At 32.4% G+C, this 17,289-nt stretch overlaps 1 protein-coding gene across 1 annotated transcript; it reads left to right on the forward strand.

Annotated features, from left to right (window-relative positions):
* Positions 1–8,492: 8,492 nt before the first annotated feature.
* MnM (myomesin and myosin binding protein) lies at positions 8,493–15,072 on the forward strand. The gene is made up of 3 exons (XM_088187247.1): positions 8,493–8,602; positions 10,534–11,955; positions 13,707–15,072. Exons 1-3 carry the CDS (start codon positions 8,533–8,535, stop codon positions 14,969–14,971), a joined length of 2,757 nt encoding a protein of 918 aa, XP_088043373.1. The 5' UTR covers positions 8,493–8,532; the 3' UTR covers positions 14,972–15,072.
* The last annotated feature ends 2,217 nt before the right edge of the window (positions 15,073–17,289 follow it).

Consider the following 17,289-nt stretch of genomic DNA (forward strand, 5'->3'; position numbering starts at 1 on the left):
TTAACTGTTTTCTACTATTCTTTTCCTTTTCTTCATATAGTATTTTATAACATGCTATATTTTTATTGATCGCCCTACGCACTTGAGATATGCGTTCTCCATTGGGATCACAATCTTCCATAATATTTAAAAGCTTGTCAAGATCCGTGAAGGATTCATTTATGTTTTTCATTGTTCGAGTTTTCCAAAATAAACCTGTCTCATCTACATTAAATATATGACTAGAGGAATATTCTCCATCTTCAATAATTTTGGATAATTAGGAAATAAATTCTTTGCAGCATATTATCCGCATCAGCCGATTCTCCAGTAAATTTAATATTATGAAAATACCTCATTTTAAAATTGTAAAACCAACCGTTACATGCTTGAAAAACGGTGTTAAAATCTTTTTTTAATCTATCCTTCCAATCTTTATGCAAACTAAGAGCTTTTGCTTGAATAATTGAAATACAATACTTAGAGGGACATCTTTTAAATGTGCGAAATAGCGAAAGTCGAACGTTCGAAAGTCGAGAGCCGCCTGTATGTAGGAAATAACGTTTTAAATTACAATACCTCTTATTTATGATCATTTTATAATAAATATACTAAAAATAATTGTAGACCGTTAATTCAGATAAAAATTCGTACTTTTAAATATAATAAATTCGTGTTTTATAATATATTAAAAATTTAATTGTCTTAGAATTTATTATAAGTGGCAAAGATAAAGTCTGGAAGAAACTAATGAGTGAAAGTGAAAAATTGAAAAATTGAAAAACAAGAAGAATCGAGTGGACTTTATTAAACAGCAAACTAACAGTATTAAAATTAAATTAAAACCACTGTAACCTAATAGGTTGGCTCAATGAGTCACGATGGTAGAAAACGTAATTAAAATAATATATCAAGAAGCAAGAAGATTGTTCAAGTGTTGATTCGATGAAATTTATCAGTAAAAATAATCTTTCTGAAGCATAACAAAATGTATTAATTGCATTACAAATTATGTTGACAACCCCAGTAACTGTGGCTTTAGCCGAACGTATTTTTTATAAATTAAAATTAATTAAAAGTTTTCTCCGATCATCGATGAGCCAAGACCGATTTATATCTTTGGCAATTCTTTCTGTAGAAAGCAACTAGCAAATTCCATGAATTTTGAAGACTTCTTGAAGACATGGCAGTCAACTAGACTTATGCTGAAACACACTTCTCCATCAGAGCTCAGTCTACAGAATATTTACAACTGACAATATTTCGTCTTACTAAGCTGTACAAATTAACTGAATAAACTGTTACAAGCTTTTTGACGTCTATTTTGACTGCAAAGTCAAAGTTTTCGGCCTCAAAATCAGAAAAGCAAATCGTAATTATAATTATATCTTTACATTATTTATTTAAAGAGATGAAATTTCGATTGAGTATGCTACTAGTTGTAAATAAAAATGATTACTAAGAGAAAAATCCCATTTTTTTCGCCGCACAAGACAGAATAACAATTTGCCGCTGAAAAATGAATAAATCCCATACGTTCTGTAAATAGCTTTCGATTTTTTGCTCGGGTACCGTCGACCGCCGTTTCGCTTATAGTCCAAATAGTGTCTAATCTTAGCGTTTGCCGTCAACAATCGATCTTTGTTGGATCATAGCGGCTTTTGACGTTGACCGCTGCCAAAACTTTGTAACCGAGAAAAACGATCCGACAATTCTAGCTAAACTTAGAACTACTACTACCGACCGCTTCTGGCCGTTTGTCTTATCTGACTCGATTGCCTAAACAAATCTCGATGAGAGATTCATCGCTGATCGAAAATTTAGATGCAATACGATGCACTTACAATACAAAGTCATCGGAGACTTACATTTTACTTTTATACTAAAAAAATATTTATAAGCTATTATAAAAATAGTTGAGATTATATGCCTAAGAATTTGAGTCATCATTTTCAGTGCGCGTGGAAAAGAATTATATAAATAAATAAGCTATTAATATCTTACTGAATAAATGCATCTAAAAAATCTGATTTATAAATAGCTGTGATTGTAAAATAAAAGGATTTATAAAGATATTATTTCTTTCATATAAGCAGAGACATCTGTGAGTATAGATAAAATTGTATTTGGAAAATTATAGGCAATATTGATCTTATATTTAGTTTAGGAAAATGATAATTTAATATATTAAATAAAAAAAGGTAATATAAAAATTTATTTTATTACGCAATAATTTAAACATTAAATTATTATTAAATTAAAAATCATTAGATAAAATTTAATACAGTGAATATTTTTTTATTAGATTCAGTTTTTCGCCCGAAGAAATTAATTTTCTTTTGAAGTATTTACAAAAATATATTTTTATTTTATCTATTTAATTTGTAGAATTTATATTATTTTTAATTTATAATTTATTGCAAAAATAAAATATATAAAATAATACATATTTCTTATATTTAAAAATATGTTCATTACAACTGAAAATCTGTCGATTATTTTATTGTATGTATAAATAGTAGAACATTTTAATAGTTTTTAATTTTTATACAATTATTTTTACAATATATACTACAATACAGATATTATTTAATGTATAGTATGTAATAAAAATATGATAATTTTAAGAGATTTCAGTAAAATTAAATTGCAAAATAAATTTAAAAACTCCTATATATTTAATTATGAATAAAGTTTAATATGTAAAAATATATATAATAGAATTAAATTTAATATTTTAAAATAATATTAATATTATTTATAAATAAATATATAAAAGATTAAACTTATTTTATAAAGAATATTATTTTGAAACAATATTTTTTCAGTTGTATAGAAGAGTTAAATATTTTATTTATTAAAATTATTTTATAATTCTCATTACTTATATTTAATTTTGAAATATATACAATTTATTATTATGAAAAAATATGTAATATAAAATATATTTTTTTAATGCAAAACATATTATTAAATTGTATATTATATTATACTTTAGTAAAGTAAATATTTATGCATTTAAGTAAATTTAAAAAAAAGATTTTTTTTTTTAATACATAAACTTAAACTATAATTAGTTTAACTTTATGTAATAGTAAAGGAAACAGTAAAAAAAAAATTTGTTCAATACATATATTGTGAAATTATAATTTTATTTATATAAAAATAACAACACTAAGTATTTTTTATTTTAATAATATATAATACAAAAATATATATATTCTCAATTACAAAGAAAATCACAAATAAAAGTAAAAAATATTAATATACATTGGGAAAATTCTGATTCATAGTATTTTTGTTTTAAATTTCTTTAATAAATATTTAATAAATTTAAGAATTTCTTAGGTTTAAAATATGTATATATTATAAAAATCCCAGATTTCTTTCGTGTAATTTCAGTATAAAATTGATTTATAAAAAATCTACAGCTATTGTATTTTATTAAATGTTTATCCTTTTTTATTTTACCTCATATTATAATTACAATCTGCCTCCAAATTAAATTCTGTTAGAACTTTATACACGAATTAATGTCTCAATCATTTTTTAATTAGACTAGAAAAACTTCAGTTTTTCGCCAGAAGAAAAAGTATTTATAAAAATATATTTTTATTTTATCTATTTAATTTGTAGAATTTATATTATTTAACTATATTAAGATAATACCACTTAGTGATTTAATGGTAATTCATTTATGCATATAAATACAATATACATTTTTCTCCAAATCAGAGACAAACTCTAAAATTAAAACGAAAAATTATCTTTATTTAGTGAAAAAAAAGGATTGTTAAAGAATTGGATTTTTATTTTAGCACCGTATATTTATGTTTATTTTAAAGACTATTAGATCGTTATGTAATTTTACCTTTTTCTTTAAGACCAGCATCGAATCTAATTTCACTATTTCGCTATTGGCAGGCATAGATGGAGAACAAGCTTATGATTACTGTACTTAATTTATAAAGACTGTATTCTGTTTATACTGTAAAGTGTAAACTATTCAATGATGGCAATGAAACATGTAAATGTAAACAATGAAACTGGATGTATAAATTGGCAACATTTGTCTTCTATTTTAAGCAAACATAGAGAGTACCCAGACACATGTAAAACTTGGTACGGATTTTGCTCGGTTTTTAATAGTAGTATTAAAAAATAAAACGATTTTTGTTGAAGAACAAAGATTACATAAAATAGTATTACTTTTTAGTAATTGAACAAATCATTCTTTCAATTAAGTTTTTAACTCGACAATGCATAACATTTCGTGGTTCATCGACAGAATTATATAACAACAGTATTTGTTGTTATATAATTCTGTGATTTAAATCCATTGCAGCATTGCTCTTTTTTGGTAAGGGAATAAATGTAACTCCCAAACAGTCGTGGGGTATTTTCCAGCAGAGAAGATGCTTAAGTTTTTCAAAAAATCCCGTTTAAAATTGCTTATCATTGTTATGGTTCTCAAATAATGATTTTATGTACTAAGTCCATTCATTTTTTATTCACTCAAGGTAAGTAATATTCCCTTTTGTGTCTTTCAGAAATAGAATTTTTTTCTATTTAGTCCTAATGTTTCGTTTTCTTAAATTTATGTTAATTATATTCGTCATGTTTTTGCTGCAAATTTTCTGTGCATTTTTGTTTTATCCAATTTTCTTTGACTTTTTGTTTTTTTTTATAAGACGATGAATGTTATTATATTCTATCTGATTCATGTTTTTAATGACCTACGATCATTCATTACTTCTAATATTTCCTCCGTCATTCATTGTTGCTTTATGGCAGTGAACGTCAGAGCTTCCACTTTTTATTCAAAACACACGCACGTTGGACTAATACATAACACGTTAGTAGGTGACAATCAGTTACTGTGATATTACATAATACGATTTATTTAATTTGTGCGAAATATTTATTTTTATATCTACGGGTCGCTTAATATATTTAATGGTGCTGTGTTTGTATACAGTGTCTAATATTTTTTTTTCCAGTTCCTGGCCAAAGCCATCCACTTAGGTATCAAATTAAACGTTCTTTCTTTCATTTATTTATTTTTTAGGGCAAAAAAAAAAATTAAAAAAAAAAAAAAAATTTGTTTCTTAATAAGATAGCTAGCACATTTTTTTTTAAATATTCATGTTACTTTATTAAGGTTTTTAACTAATGGGTTAAAATGATTTTTATTTCTGTCATGGTAATTTACTTTAAGTATATTGAAGTAATCGCGTAAAGTGTCTATTTTTAAATCTTTATGTATATTTAAGTTTCGGACAAACCTTTGAGCATTTGTCGCCATTCTAAGCGAAATATTTTGTTGCGTTTGTAGTGACTTCGAATAATTACGACTAAGTATACCTCCCCAGACGGGAGACGCATATAAAATAACTGGTCGGATGATCGATTTGTACAGGAGCAGCTTGTTTTTTACATTTAGTTTGCTCTTTCTGTTTAATAATGGATATAGACGAGCACGAGTTGTTTTTACTCTTGAAGTTATGTTATTTATATGGGATTTCCATGTTAATTTGGACTCCAGAGTTAATCCTAAGTATTTGGCTGAATTTTGCCATTCGAGTCTTTTATCGTACATTTTTAATTTAGAGAGATTATTATTAGCATAGGCGTGTTTTCTTCTGCGATTAAACATTACAGCGACGCTTTTATTAGCCACTTATCGAACCCCTTTTGAATAGTTGAGTTTGTTTTGAAGATGTATTATTGCACGATGGGGGTTTTTATAAGAGCATAAAATTGCGGTATCATCCGCGAATAGGGCAGTAATTACTTTTTTATATGGCTTGGAGGGAAAGTCGCTAGTAAAAATTGTAAATAATAATGGACCCAAAATTGACCCCTGCGGAACGCCTGCCAGAATAGGTCTCGGACTCGATAAATGCCAAATATATACATATTTTAAATGTTTGGAATTTACCAACAAGTGCAACCAGTTCAGAAATATTTCAAGTCATAAACGAATATTTTATAAAACACGGTTTGGGTTGGAAGCGGGTTATTGGTCTTTGCATAGACGATGCCCCAGCAATGACAAAAGTACATTCTGAAGTAACCTCAAAGATTCGAGCAGTTGCAAATGTGGATTTTTTAATCAATCACTGTGTAATCCATCGTCAAGTGCTGGCGTCAAAAGTAATGTCTCCCGAACTCCTACAAATTAAAAATAATTTGTTATTAATTAGTTATTTTAGCATAAATATAATATGGGCTCTAAGCAAAACTATGTTTCGTATTACACTGAAATTAGATGGTTATTTAGGGAGAAAATGTTATCGCGTGTTTTTGAAATGAAAGAAAAAATTCATCTCTTCTTATAGATAAACGTATGGGATTATCTAAATTATATAACCTCTGTGTTAAATGTGAATGTACCTTGAAGTTGGCATTATTAATGAGGCAAATAAATTGAATTTAAATTATTTAAACATGCTTTTTAATAAATATTTTCCTTCTGAAAACTATCCGCGTATAGGATATTTGTGGGTGGTAGTTTATTCACTTCGATTGTTCTGAAAATAAAAAATATCACTCACGACATCTCAGGAAATTGCATTGATTGAATTATCGTGCAATTTAACTTTTAAAAACATATTTGAAAATTAATCTTTGGATGATTAGATTGACCAATATTGTTACCGTCTGAATTTTGAAAATCGAAAATTGGTAAAAACAACCCGTTTATCGCTAATAATAAACTCTAAAGCAGTAAAAATTATAGAAATTGTAAAATGTTCTTTACTTTTAAAAACTTTTCATCTGTTTTTTGTAATTGTTAGTTTTCCTAAAATATCAGACTCTAATTTTGCCTCTTAAAAAATAATTTCCTAAGAGTCTTCCAAAAAATAATATCCCAATGAGGGATATTCCTTCAATTTATATAAAAAGCTTTGTGCTGAAACACTGACATTAATAGACCTTTGTAAGACCTAAAATATTTTTTAAGAGCTTTCGTTGTATTCAGAGCTAATGGAGTTAATTTTATAGCCGTGAAAACACTTAATACTTTAAGTACTCCAAGATAATGTTTAACAATTGGTCTTATGGCTTGGATTCTTTCACTCCACTTTGTATTTAATAAATTTTAAAGCTATGATGGTACGTATTTTCTCAACACTTCTGTAAAAAAACAAACAAAAGAAGCTTTCTACATGTCCAAAAAATGTTATCACATCTTGGTTGATTTTCGCGGAATTGACTCCTACTCGATTTAAAGAATTTGCACCGCAAAGAAAAAATAGGGCATTTTTGTTATCCTCTAAAATTCGAGACCTAACACCGTTTGCTTCATAAGATTCCCATGTCGTCTGGATGAAGTACCGTTACACGAAATAGCATGCTTTATCTCTTTCTTCGTTGCGTGCGACACCCCTCCCACTTCTATTTCTAGGGGAGCAGCATCAGTTCTGGATTGTTAAATGAATAAATTTGATTAACCTACAATACCACTAACTTTATTCCATAATTTTGCTACTTATGTATCTGATTTTTTTTAATTTTGTGCAGAATTTCAAAGATTTTTTAAATAAATATAATTATTATAGACATTATTAAATGTGTTCCTACTATTGTTGCTTTCAAAAGCAATAACATATTTGTATTTATTATAAGAAAATAACATTATTATATAATAAAAATTAAATTGTGAATATTTCTTTAGAAGCGCAGGGTAACACCCCCACGGTGTATGGCTGAGAGGCAAATAGTAGTGGATTCTAATTAGAATGTAACGGTAAACCGTTGAGCTCGATATGGAATCTTATGATGCACACCATTTATTTCGCCACACATATTCTGTCCATTATAGTAGCCTTGTGAACGGCAATATTATTATTTTTCAGAGTTTCAAGAATTTTTTCCAGTTCATGAACTTTATGAAACGTTTGTTAACTTCAAATTCATTCGAATCTTGATTTCGTGATATATGTATATATCTGATTGCATAATAAGATTCTACGAATTATAGTCGACACTCCCGTGTTCCAAATGACGTTATACATAACGACCTTAACAAATTCATAAAAGACAAAACAATGAACAAATACACGACATACTAAAACTCCACCCAAACAAATTGGCAGCTTGACTGTAAATATGACGATACTAGACAACTTTGTAAATACAATAAATTAAAAGTAATAAATCTAACTTGATTACTGAATACTGTCTTATAATCAGAAATATCGGAAGAGGGCGCCTTAAAAGTTAACACCATTATTGAGCTCATAAAAAATGTTACTTTTTAAATTGAAATTATTAAAATACAGATTTATAATAATCAAGTATTTTTCAGTTAGGTCAAAATCTGTTTCTGTTCATATACAACGCACGCACAGTTCCGAGTCAGAGGCAGTGAAGCTTTCGGGCGTAGCGTTTCGCAGAAGCTGTGCTCGACCCAATTTCGGTTTCTCTGGACCGCCGTCGGGCGCCAGCATCGCTCTGATCATCGTTTCGCTTGGTCGTTTAAATCCGTCTCGGCAGAGGGCAGTCTCAGAGGGGGTCTGGCCTCAGGCCCGGTGCACATGTGCCGCCATGGGGAACCAGCACTCCACCTCAGGGTCCGCCTTCCGAGGCAGGAAGAACGTCCACTGGAAGTCGGCAGGTCAGTTTTGCCCGCCCGTCACTCGCACATCTGCTTATATATATATATACACGTAGATATTGATGCATATTCCCCGAGCTAAAGGCCAATCTGCTCGTATCGAAGCAGATGTCGAGCAATTATTTTTAGACGCCATCCGTTCTCTCCTTGTATCTTCCGCCAACAGACGCCCGGCGACGACTCGGGATTCTTATCACCTATAATACGGCAGACCTTCGATTTAAATCACCCCCGGATCGCCTAATCCACATAACGCCCTCATAAAAAGCTCTTCAGAACTCGACAGGGAAGTTTACTTGGACCGTTCCTGTTCACTTCATATACTAACCAGTGGAGACTGTATATTAACGTATGAATAATTCTATCGAGATTCGAGATTTTAATGCCTTGTTTGAAATATGAAAGAAATCTTTATCAGTAGTCCGACTATTTTCAACCTTTCATTAAAGCGTACTATCAAAATAAACATTTAAAATGTTAGTAGAAATCGCTATTCTGTACTTTATAACCGCACAATAGCAGACTGATGTAATAGTTACCTTACGCTATACTAATAATATTAACTCTCTAACTATTGTCTTATACGTATATTGAAAATTGCGTTTAAAATTAATAAAAAAATAACTTATCACATTTAGATCTTCAGATCTCATTATTGAACAAACTAGATCGAGCTGTGAAACATATCATAAAAAAAATTTGACAGTAGAGCAACTTTTTAATGGTGAAATTTTATAATTAAAATTAAAAGCATCTGTCAAATTCATTGGTTTTTCCCAAGGTTAAATTTTGTACATAAAATTTTAATAAAATCATGAATTTATATAAGCAAATCTAGAATCTTGAATCCTGGAAATTTAGCAGTGAAAGTCTACATTTCTGGAATTCCAAAAATAACTGAAATTAGAATCACTACTAATTATCTTCAGTTACTCAAAATATGTCATATAATTAGATTTTTACTATTGCATCGCAGAAGTATTATGAATAATAAAAAATATTCAGTATATAATTTATTCTTAATACATATTTAAAGCAAATAATAATATTATAACATTTACATTGTGATTGACATTGTTAGTAACGCGTAGTGATCTGTGCCTATTTTTTTTTTTGCGTAAAAATGGCAAACGTATTAAAAAGAAACAGTACAAGTATGGCCTCTGAAAGAAACGCTGTATGTTTCTCAGATAGTATTAGAAAAAAGGTACACCGTTGGGAACATATCGAACGATGAGTATTTCGCTCAGTCTGGAGAACCACAGGGGTCCAATCTGTGACCCCCTGTGTGCTTTTTATCATTGTTGTACATACTGCAATTAATAACTCGGAATATTTATTACATGCTGATGACCTAAAAGTGCTTCAGAGCATTCGCACAAATTCGGATTCACTCATTTTATACAAAGACCTGGAGTCTCTGTCTGGAATCCAAGTGAAGCGAAGTACACATTGTTTTTGGAGAAAGTTCAATAAAAACATCTGTTTCCTGATGCCTTTTTGCTAGGAGTGTTCAATGATCGGCAATGAGCGTTCAACCTGTCAATGCTCGGCGACTTTCGTTCCTTGTTCTTACACGTGCGGCCAAGGCGTCAGCATTTGAGAACGCTCCTCTTCACGAGCCATCCAGCTCGTGAAACACAATAATGTTTTCGGCGATAACTATGAGGAGCTGGAAAAAAATATTAGGGACGGTGCTCATCTATTTTAGATGTGCATCATAACTGTTTTTTAATGATAAATTGTATAATTATTATTAGTCAGCATAAATCATAAAAGCATACTTTTAATTTTATTTTTGAAAGCGAAATGATCTTTATTTGATTGAATGTTGTCCTATATTTCTCGATCCAGCGTTTTATTTCAAGCGTGTGGTGTTATTGTTCTTTATATATATATTTTTCTATATTATGTTTTTGTGTGTTATTCAGAATCTCCATCACCACCTGGGAAACCTGTGGCGGCACTTGGCGAAGGACCGGAGGGTAAAGAAGGGCGATTGCGATGGAACCCTCCCAAATACGACGGCGGAGCGCCTCTCCAAGGCTACATGGTAGAGTGCAACCGACTCGGCTCTCCCGTCTGGGTCAGGACAAACCCTCCTTTAGTCCTGGGTCCAGAGCTCATCCTCGCCGGCTTGGAATCCGGCTACCAGTACCGGTTTCGCGTCACCGCCCAGAACGCAGTGGGAGTCTCCGCTCCCGGCGAAGTATCGGACGTACTCAACGTCCTGTCGGAGAGGACTGGGCTTTTGGCTCCGGCGTTCCAAGAGGGTCTTTGCGATACGGAATCACTCGAGAACGACAAGACAGAATTCAAGGTCTACTTCGACGGACACCCTATACCTACGGTGGCGTGGTTCAAAGACGGATTTGAGATCTTCAGCAGCAGGAGGACTGCCATTTTAACTGATTCTAACTGCAGCACCCTCATCTTCCATCAGACGTCTCTGGGAGACGAAGGAGAGATCAAATGCACCATAACGAACAGAGTAGGCCACGCCGTCAGCAGGTCGAAACTGCAACTTCAAGCGGCACCTAGGGTGAGACTACCCAGAAGATACGAAGACGGCTTGTTGTTCGACGCCGGAGAGTCGCTCCAGCTCAAAGTGTCCGTGGTAGGTAAACCGTCACCTGATATCGAATGGAAGCACGACGGACGTCTAATATCGCCTTCAGATAGAATACAGATAGTCAACGGAGATAAGTATTCTTCGCTGCGGATAGCGAATGCGTCCCGAGACGACAGAGGCGAGTATCAAGTGAACGCCGTAAATCTGATAGGCGAAGATTTTGCGTCGTTTCTGGTGACGGTGACGGCCAAGCCGGATCCTCCCAAGAATGCGAAAGCAATCGTTAGCGTAGAGCGCACCGCCATCGTGACGTGGGATCCCCCGGACGACGACGGAGGATGCCAAGTGGGAAACTACATCGTAGAGTATTACAGAACCGGATGGAACGTTTGGTTGAAAGCTACGGCGGAAAGGAAACTCGCGGCTACTCTGTCAGATCTGATCGAAGGATCAGAGTACAGGTTTAGAGTGAAAGCTGAGAGTCCGTACGGAATGAGCGAACCCTCGACAGAGACGGACTCTATCTTCGTGCCAGGAAAGAGTATCAGCCACAGTATCATGGAGGAGAAGAAGAGCGAGCCGGATCTCCCAAGTCCGGCGACCGTTCCCAGAAGAAAGCGGCAAACTACAGAAGAAGAAAACGGTCTACTCGCTAAAGAATTGGCAGAAGAAGAACCCCTTGCAAAGTATCGTAACATAGACAATTTCATAAATAACAGGACGGCGGAGAGCCAAAGCAGAGCGGAGAGTCCCGAGGTCCGAAGAGAGAAAGTCGCAGAAGGTAAACTATACACTTGTACGAACAGTGATGTGCTGCTAAATTAAACGAACCGGTTAGCATATCGTTGCGATTGTTCAAATAATTCTATACTTACATACATTTTTAGCTAAATTTGTCTGGTTCTGAACTTCAGCGCATTCCACAAAAAATCTTATTTCTTATTAAAAAAAAATGATATACATGACAGTTTGAGTCGATAGATAGGGATAGGTCACCTGTCTCTATCTACCGTTGAATGAAAAAATATATAAACTTAATTCAACCCTTTCATATTTACAAAATACTATAAAGAATGCTATTTGAAAAAGTAAAAATGTTTTCTTGAAGAATTTTTTTTTTATTTAAATTTATATATTTTGCTGAAAATTAACATAATATTTATAGTTTCTTTTAACTTGTATTATTTTTTATAATTTCAATATATATACATATATGTGTAATATTTTAAACTTGAAATAATGATAAAAAAAATTTAAATCTAAAAAATTTACTCACCCAAAGGCCACAAGAATCAGGTAGATTTCTGTAAGAAAATATTATAAAGATATATGAAAAACATAAAAGCAGTAATAATCAAAAATAAATATCGTTTTAATTATGTATTTTATTACAAAATCTTTTTTTAAAATATTTTTGATATCTTTACTTTTTTATAAAATCAGTTATAAATTGTAAAAACTGAATAGTTACTATTTTAAGACAATATAGCGGATTAATTTGTTTTGTGTGGACACTTTAAGTGCAGGCGCGTACGGTGAGATACTTTCCCTTTCAGTCGCTCGTGTGTTAAGTGACGAGAGTATGTGAAAGGGAAAGTATCTCACCGTACGCGTTTGCCGTTCTTTTAATCAGATTTTCATTTTTCAGACTTTTCTAAAAAAGTAAAACTTGTTGATATTTTCGCTAAGTTTGCCATTAAAACAGATCGTAATCAAAATTATTACATTTATCTTGAACAAAAATATATTATATATTCCATATATAATATAATATAATCATTTTTATCTTAAATTCTTTATATAATAGAATAAAATTATTATTTTTTATTTTATTTTAAGAATATTTTTATTGCCGCAATTTTAAAATAAAATAGCCGATTAGTGATTTTTCGTTAGCCAGTTTGTTTTAAAATAGCGGGCTTTCAAAAATAAAAAATAAATTGGCCAAAAATATTTAATAATAAAAATTGCAACAAAATAACTTTCCACAATTTTTTTCTACAGAATTAATCTTAGGTCAAACACTTTACTTTAATCGAATTAATTATTTACAATAGCATTTTAATATATCAATAAGTATATTTTTAATATTTTTTCAAAGCAAAATTGTCGATAAGTAATGATATATATTATAGCAGCCTTTTTTCTATGCTGGAGATGATGGCGGTCTACCAGTAGCGGAATAATAAGATATATCTAATGTTGTTTTATACAAGTTCCAGCAAACTTATTTTTAATGTTATTTTGCTCGGACAAACGTTTTAGCATGATGTATCTCATAAAGAAACACGGTCGACTACAAATAACTTTGTGGTCGACTGGTCGATCGCGGTCGATCCACTGGCTTTCGTAATGTTATAGCTTAATACGTATTACAGCCGGTGCGAAATTATAGCAGCACATCACTCTATACTTGTATGTCTCTGATTACGCTTGCAATTGCGAACACTAACCCGATAACTCGCTCGCGTCGTATTTGCTAGCGATTCATAATTTGACGTCGGTTTCACTCACTGGATTTGTCTTTCGCAGATAAGAGGAAATCTTTTCAGTTGGATTTGGAAGATGCGATGTCGCCGCCGGTGTTGTCGCTATCTGCTCCTCAGCTGGGATCCAACCTTTGCCTGATGCAGCCTCTGAGGTATTCCGTGAGCTCTACCGAGCTGCTGCACGAGCGCGCCATGAGCAGGGTGTACCAAGTGTTGGCCATGAAGGAAGCCGAGAGCTCGAAGATGAAGGAGCCGCCGAAACGAATCGAAAACGAAGCCCCAGTGGCGGAACCCACAGAGTCAGAGACGAGAAGATCGGACGAGAGCCTCAGCGCTGCAGAGCAAAACAGTAACTTCGAGGACGACTACACCACCAGCACCGTGTCCACCGGAGACAGCGAATACACAGATTCGGACTCTTTGGGCGAGAAGAGGTTGCGCGGGGAATCTGACGAGAGGTGCACGTACCACCCCAAAGACATGATCCCGAAAGCCATTCCAAAAGATGAACCCAAGACGTTGATCAAAGTCCAACTGCCAGATCCCAACTTCGTACCCAAGCCGATCCTTAAAAAGCGGCCGGAACCCGTAACTCCAGAACCGCAAGTCAAAGAAGAAAAACCTGCGAAACAGTCTAAGCCTCTGCTGAGTAAAGTGCCTCTACTGAAGCGGATAACGAAGCTAGGCGATGATAAGAACCGGAAAAAGAAGGACGAGATCGTCAAGAACGGTAAAGTAGCGGAGCCTAAGATGGTGGCCGTGGAGGTGAAGAAGGAAGAGAGCGTTCCGAACAACGTAGACATTAGCTCCATAGTGGCAGAGAGATACGGCAGCATCGTTAAAGAGTACGGAAGCGGTAAGAAACCGCTACCAGTAATGTTTAAAAATATAGATGAGATGAAAAAGGCGGCCGAACAGCAAGGCTCTGATAGTAAAGTCGTCATCAAGACGGTAGTGAAGAAAAAAGTAGTCCAGAATATTCAACCAGTCCAACAGCGACAGAAGCCCGCTCCACCGCCAGATAAAGAGAAGAAGAAAGAGAAGGCCGTAGAGAAGAAGCGCGTTGTCGAGACAGTATCTTTGCCCAAGCACTTTTCCGAGCTGAACGCCGAGGCAGAGACGAACGTGAAGCACGCTTTTAACTACATTATCAACATCTTCATGGTCATGGTGGCCGCGTGGCTGTACATATTCAAAAGTGAACTATTGGCCTTGCCCTTCCTGGCCTTGGCCATTTACAGGGAGCTGAGCGGCGCGCTTAAGAACAGGATGCCCGCGTGGCTCACCGCCCAAAAGGCACCCACATGACTTTTCCAGTGAAATCCTTATCTTATTCATATTCTTTTTATTTATTTATTGGATGAGTGTACGTGCGACGTGTGCTGTTTAAATATATCTACACTAAAGTATTCGATGATTTTATTTGGTGCGTGTCTATTGCGTGTTACACATTGATCAAATACTTAAATAGGAAATTATTTTAAGAGATATGTGCATTTAAATAAATATTTTGTTTCATTAAGCGAATTGTTTGTGAGGTATATTTATATTCGGAAAAGAATTCGTTGATTCATGGGGTATTCACTATTTTGACCAATGCTCGCTCTGTCTTACAGTCATGCACAAACAATTCATTTTATGAAGCAATTATTTTATATATTGCTCATTTAAATTAAATTCCTCATTAAATATAAATCAATACATTTGCAAGCGAGACTAAAAATTATTCGACAAGGAGAGTTGCCGAGGCCTTAAGATTTCGCTGCGTATTAATAGTATTAAAAATGTCATGTGAGTATAAGATATTGCTGTTTAAATCGTATTATCGCCGATAAGTATTTTTTTATATAAATATTGATAATGTCTCTAGTTCCTATTAGATATAATACTCGAATGCCAGTGTTTTTTTAAATCCGCTGAACATTCGTGGAACAATTTTATCTTTTTTATGATCTCAGAACATTGTCCCTTTCACGCATAGGTGATATTTTGCTATCTTAAAATAATCATGCAAAAATGTGCATTATACGATTCTTAATTTACAAATATGGAGTTTGTTAATCTTATAATCTTATATATTATATGTAGTACATGTATGTATGCTCATCTTCAGCTCATGATCGCATTGACGAGCACTTGACTATACTCTATTTGCGTTAACACAGTCAGTTCGAGAGACATTATTTATAATTGAGTAAGAGACGGCAAGTTTGGGTTTACGCCTAATCACACGATACGGATATACGTTAGATATACTTATAATTACTACGATTGATTGATAATAAAAATATAGTAATGAATTTAATTTCTATAAATTTGTTCAAAATATAAACAGAAGTAATGAAAAGTATATCAAACTAATAGTAAGGGCGTAAACCCAAACTTGCCATCTCTTTTTCAATTATGAATAATTATGAAATGGATTGCTCTCAAACTGACTGTATTAACGCAAATATGATATAGGGCTCGCAACTATTCGAATATATTCATATTTTTTCTTGGTTTTTACCGATAGTAGTTTATTTTATTAATTAGTGGGAAAATCAATTAGTAATTGCCTATAAAATAATTATTTTAATTATTTTTATAATCGGTATTTTTTTGAAATTGCTTAATTTATTTTTTACATACTTTTTGATCAGGGACGTCATTTCAGGTTTTTTCAGAGTGGAACAAAACTGAGCCGGTTAATAAATTTATATATAAAATTACAACTCTTGCTTCATAATAAAAATCGTTCTATGTTTTTTATTGCGTAGGTTCTATACATTTAAAAAAAAATATGAACGAATTTTTTTTTTAATTGAACTTTAGATTTATGACAGATAATTCTACTATTAAAATTTTTCTAAAAATAATTATTGTATAATATTTTCAGTGTATATTGTTTACATAAAATAATGAGGTGCAATGAATTTAATTTTAACTAAAATACGATTTTTTGTGTCTCATTATTTTAACAAATGACACACAAGTTTATGGCAAAATTTAGTGTAAGCAAATGCACCTTCCAAATAACGTCCATAAGTCTCAAAATAAATACGAAAAATTTAATATGTACTTATAAATACAGTAACGACATTTGAGAAAATATGATGCACGTGTTCCAAGATTCATACCGATAAAGAATGAATCATTCCTATCGTAGGTTTTACTGAAAGTGCGCTTTCACTAATGGTAAATGCTGTGAAGTTATATTGAATCTTGGCAAAACGACCGATTAATTCTTCATGTTTTCATTTCACGATGTGAAAAAAAAGACATTAATTTCTCAATTAAATAAAATTTGCGATAAATTAAATTAGCTTAAATTCATAATTATATTCGATTTTATGTGCAAAAACTGTTTAGTCCAGTCAAATAAGGGTTTAACCTCGGAATGAAAGATAATAAGCTGAAAGTTTGCACAGACCTTTGTTTTGGCGTTCTAAAGATAGGGCAAAAAGTCTCATAAGATATCGTGTCTGCTAATCAAGATAAAAAAAGGTCAAAGGTCATAAAAATCGTTTTTTGCAAATATCTCGCCTCATTAGAAGTTTCACAAAAGTTATAGAAAATAAAATTTTTTACAAGTTTGTTGTAATTTATTTCTTTGTATGGTTAATGGTTTTCGAGATATAGCGCGG

Source organism: Plectrocnemia conspersa, unplaced genomic scaffold (assembly GCF_051122295.1).
Source record: "Plectrocnemia conspersa isolate PC_06_02 unplaced genomic scaffold, ASM5112229v1 ptg000005l, whole genome shotgun sequence".
Classification (NCBI taxonomy): Eukaryota; Metazoa; Arthropoda; class Insecta; order Trichoptera; family Polycentropodidae; genus Plectrocnemia; species Plectrocnemia conspersa.

Excerpts from the sequence above, each read along its gene's own strand:
- MnM (XM_088187247.1), top strand. The coding sequence starts at position 8,533 with ATGGGGAACCAGCACTCCACCTCAGGGTCCGCCTTCCGAGGCAGGAAG. Across the intron at positions 8,603-10,533 it reads CGTCCACTGGAAGTCGGCAG|AATCTCCATCACCACCTGGG; the intron begins GTCAGTTTTGCC and ends TGTGTTATTCAG. Across the intron at positions 11,956-13,706 it reads AAGAGAGAAAGTCGCAGAAG|ATAAGAGGAAATCTTTTCAG; the intron begins GTAAACTATACA and ends TGTCTTTCGCAG.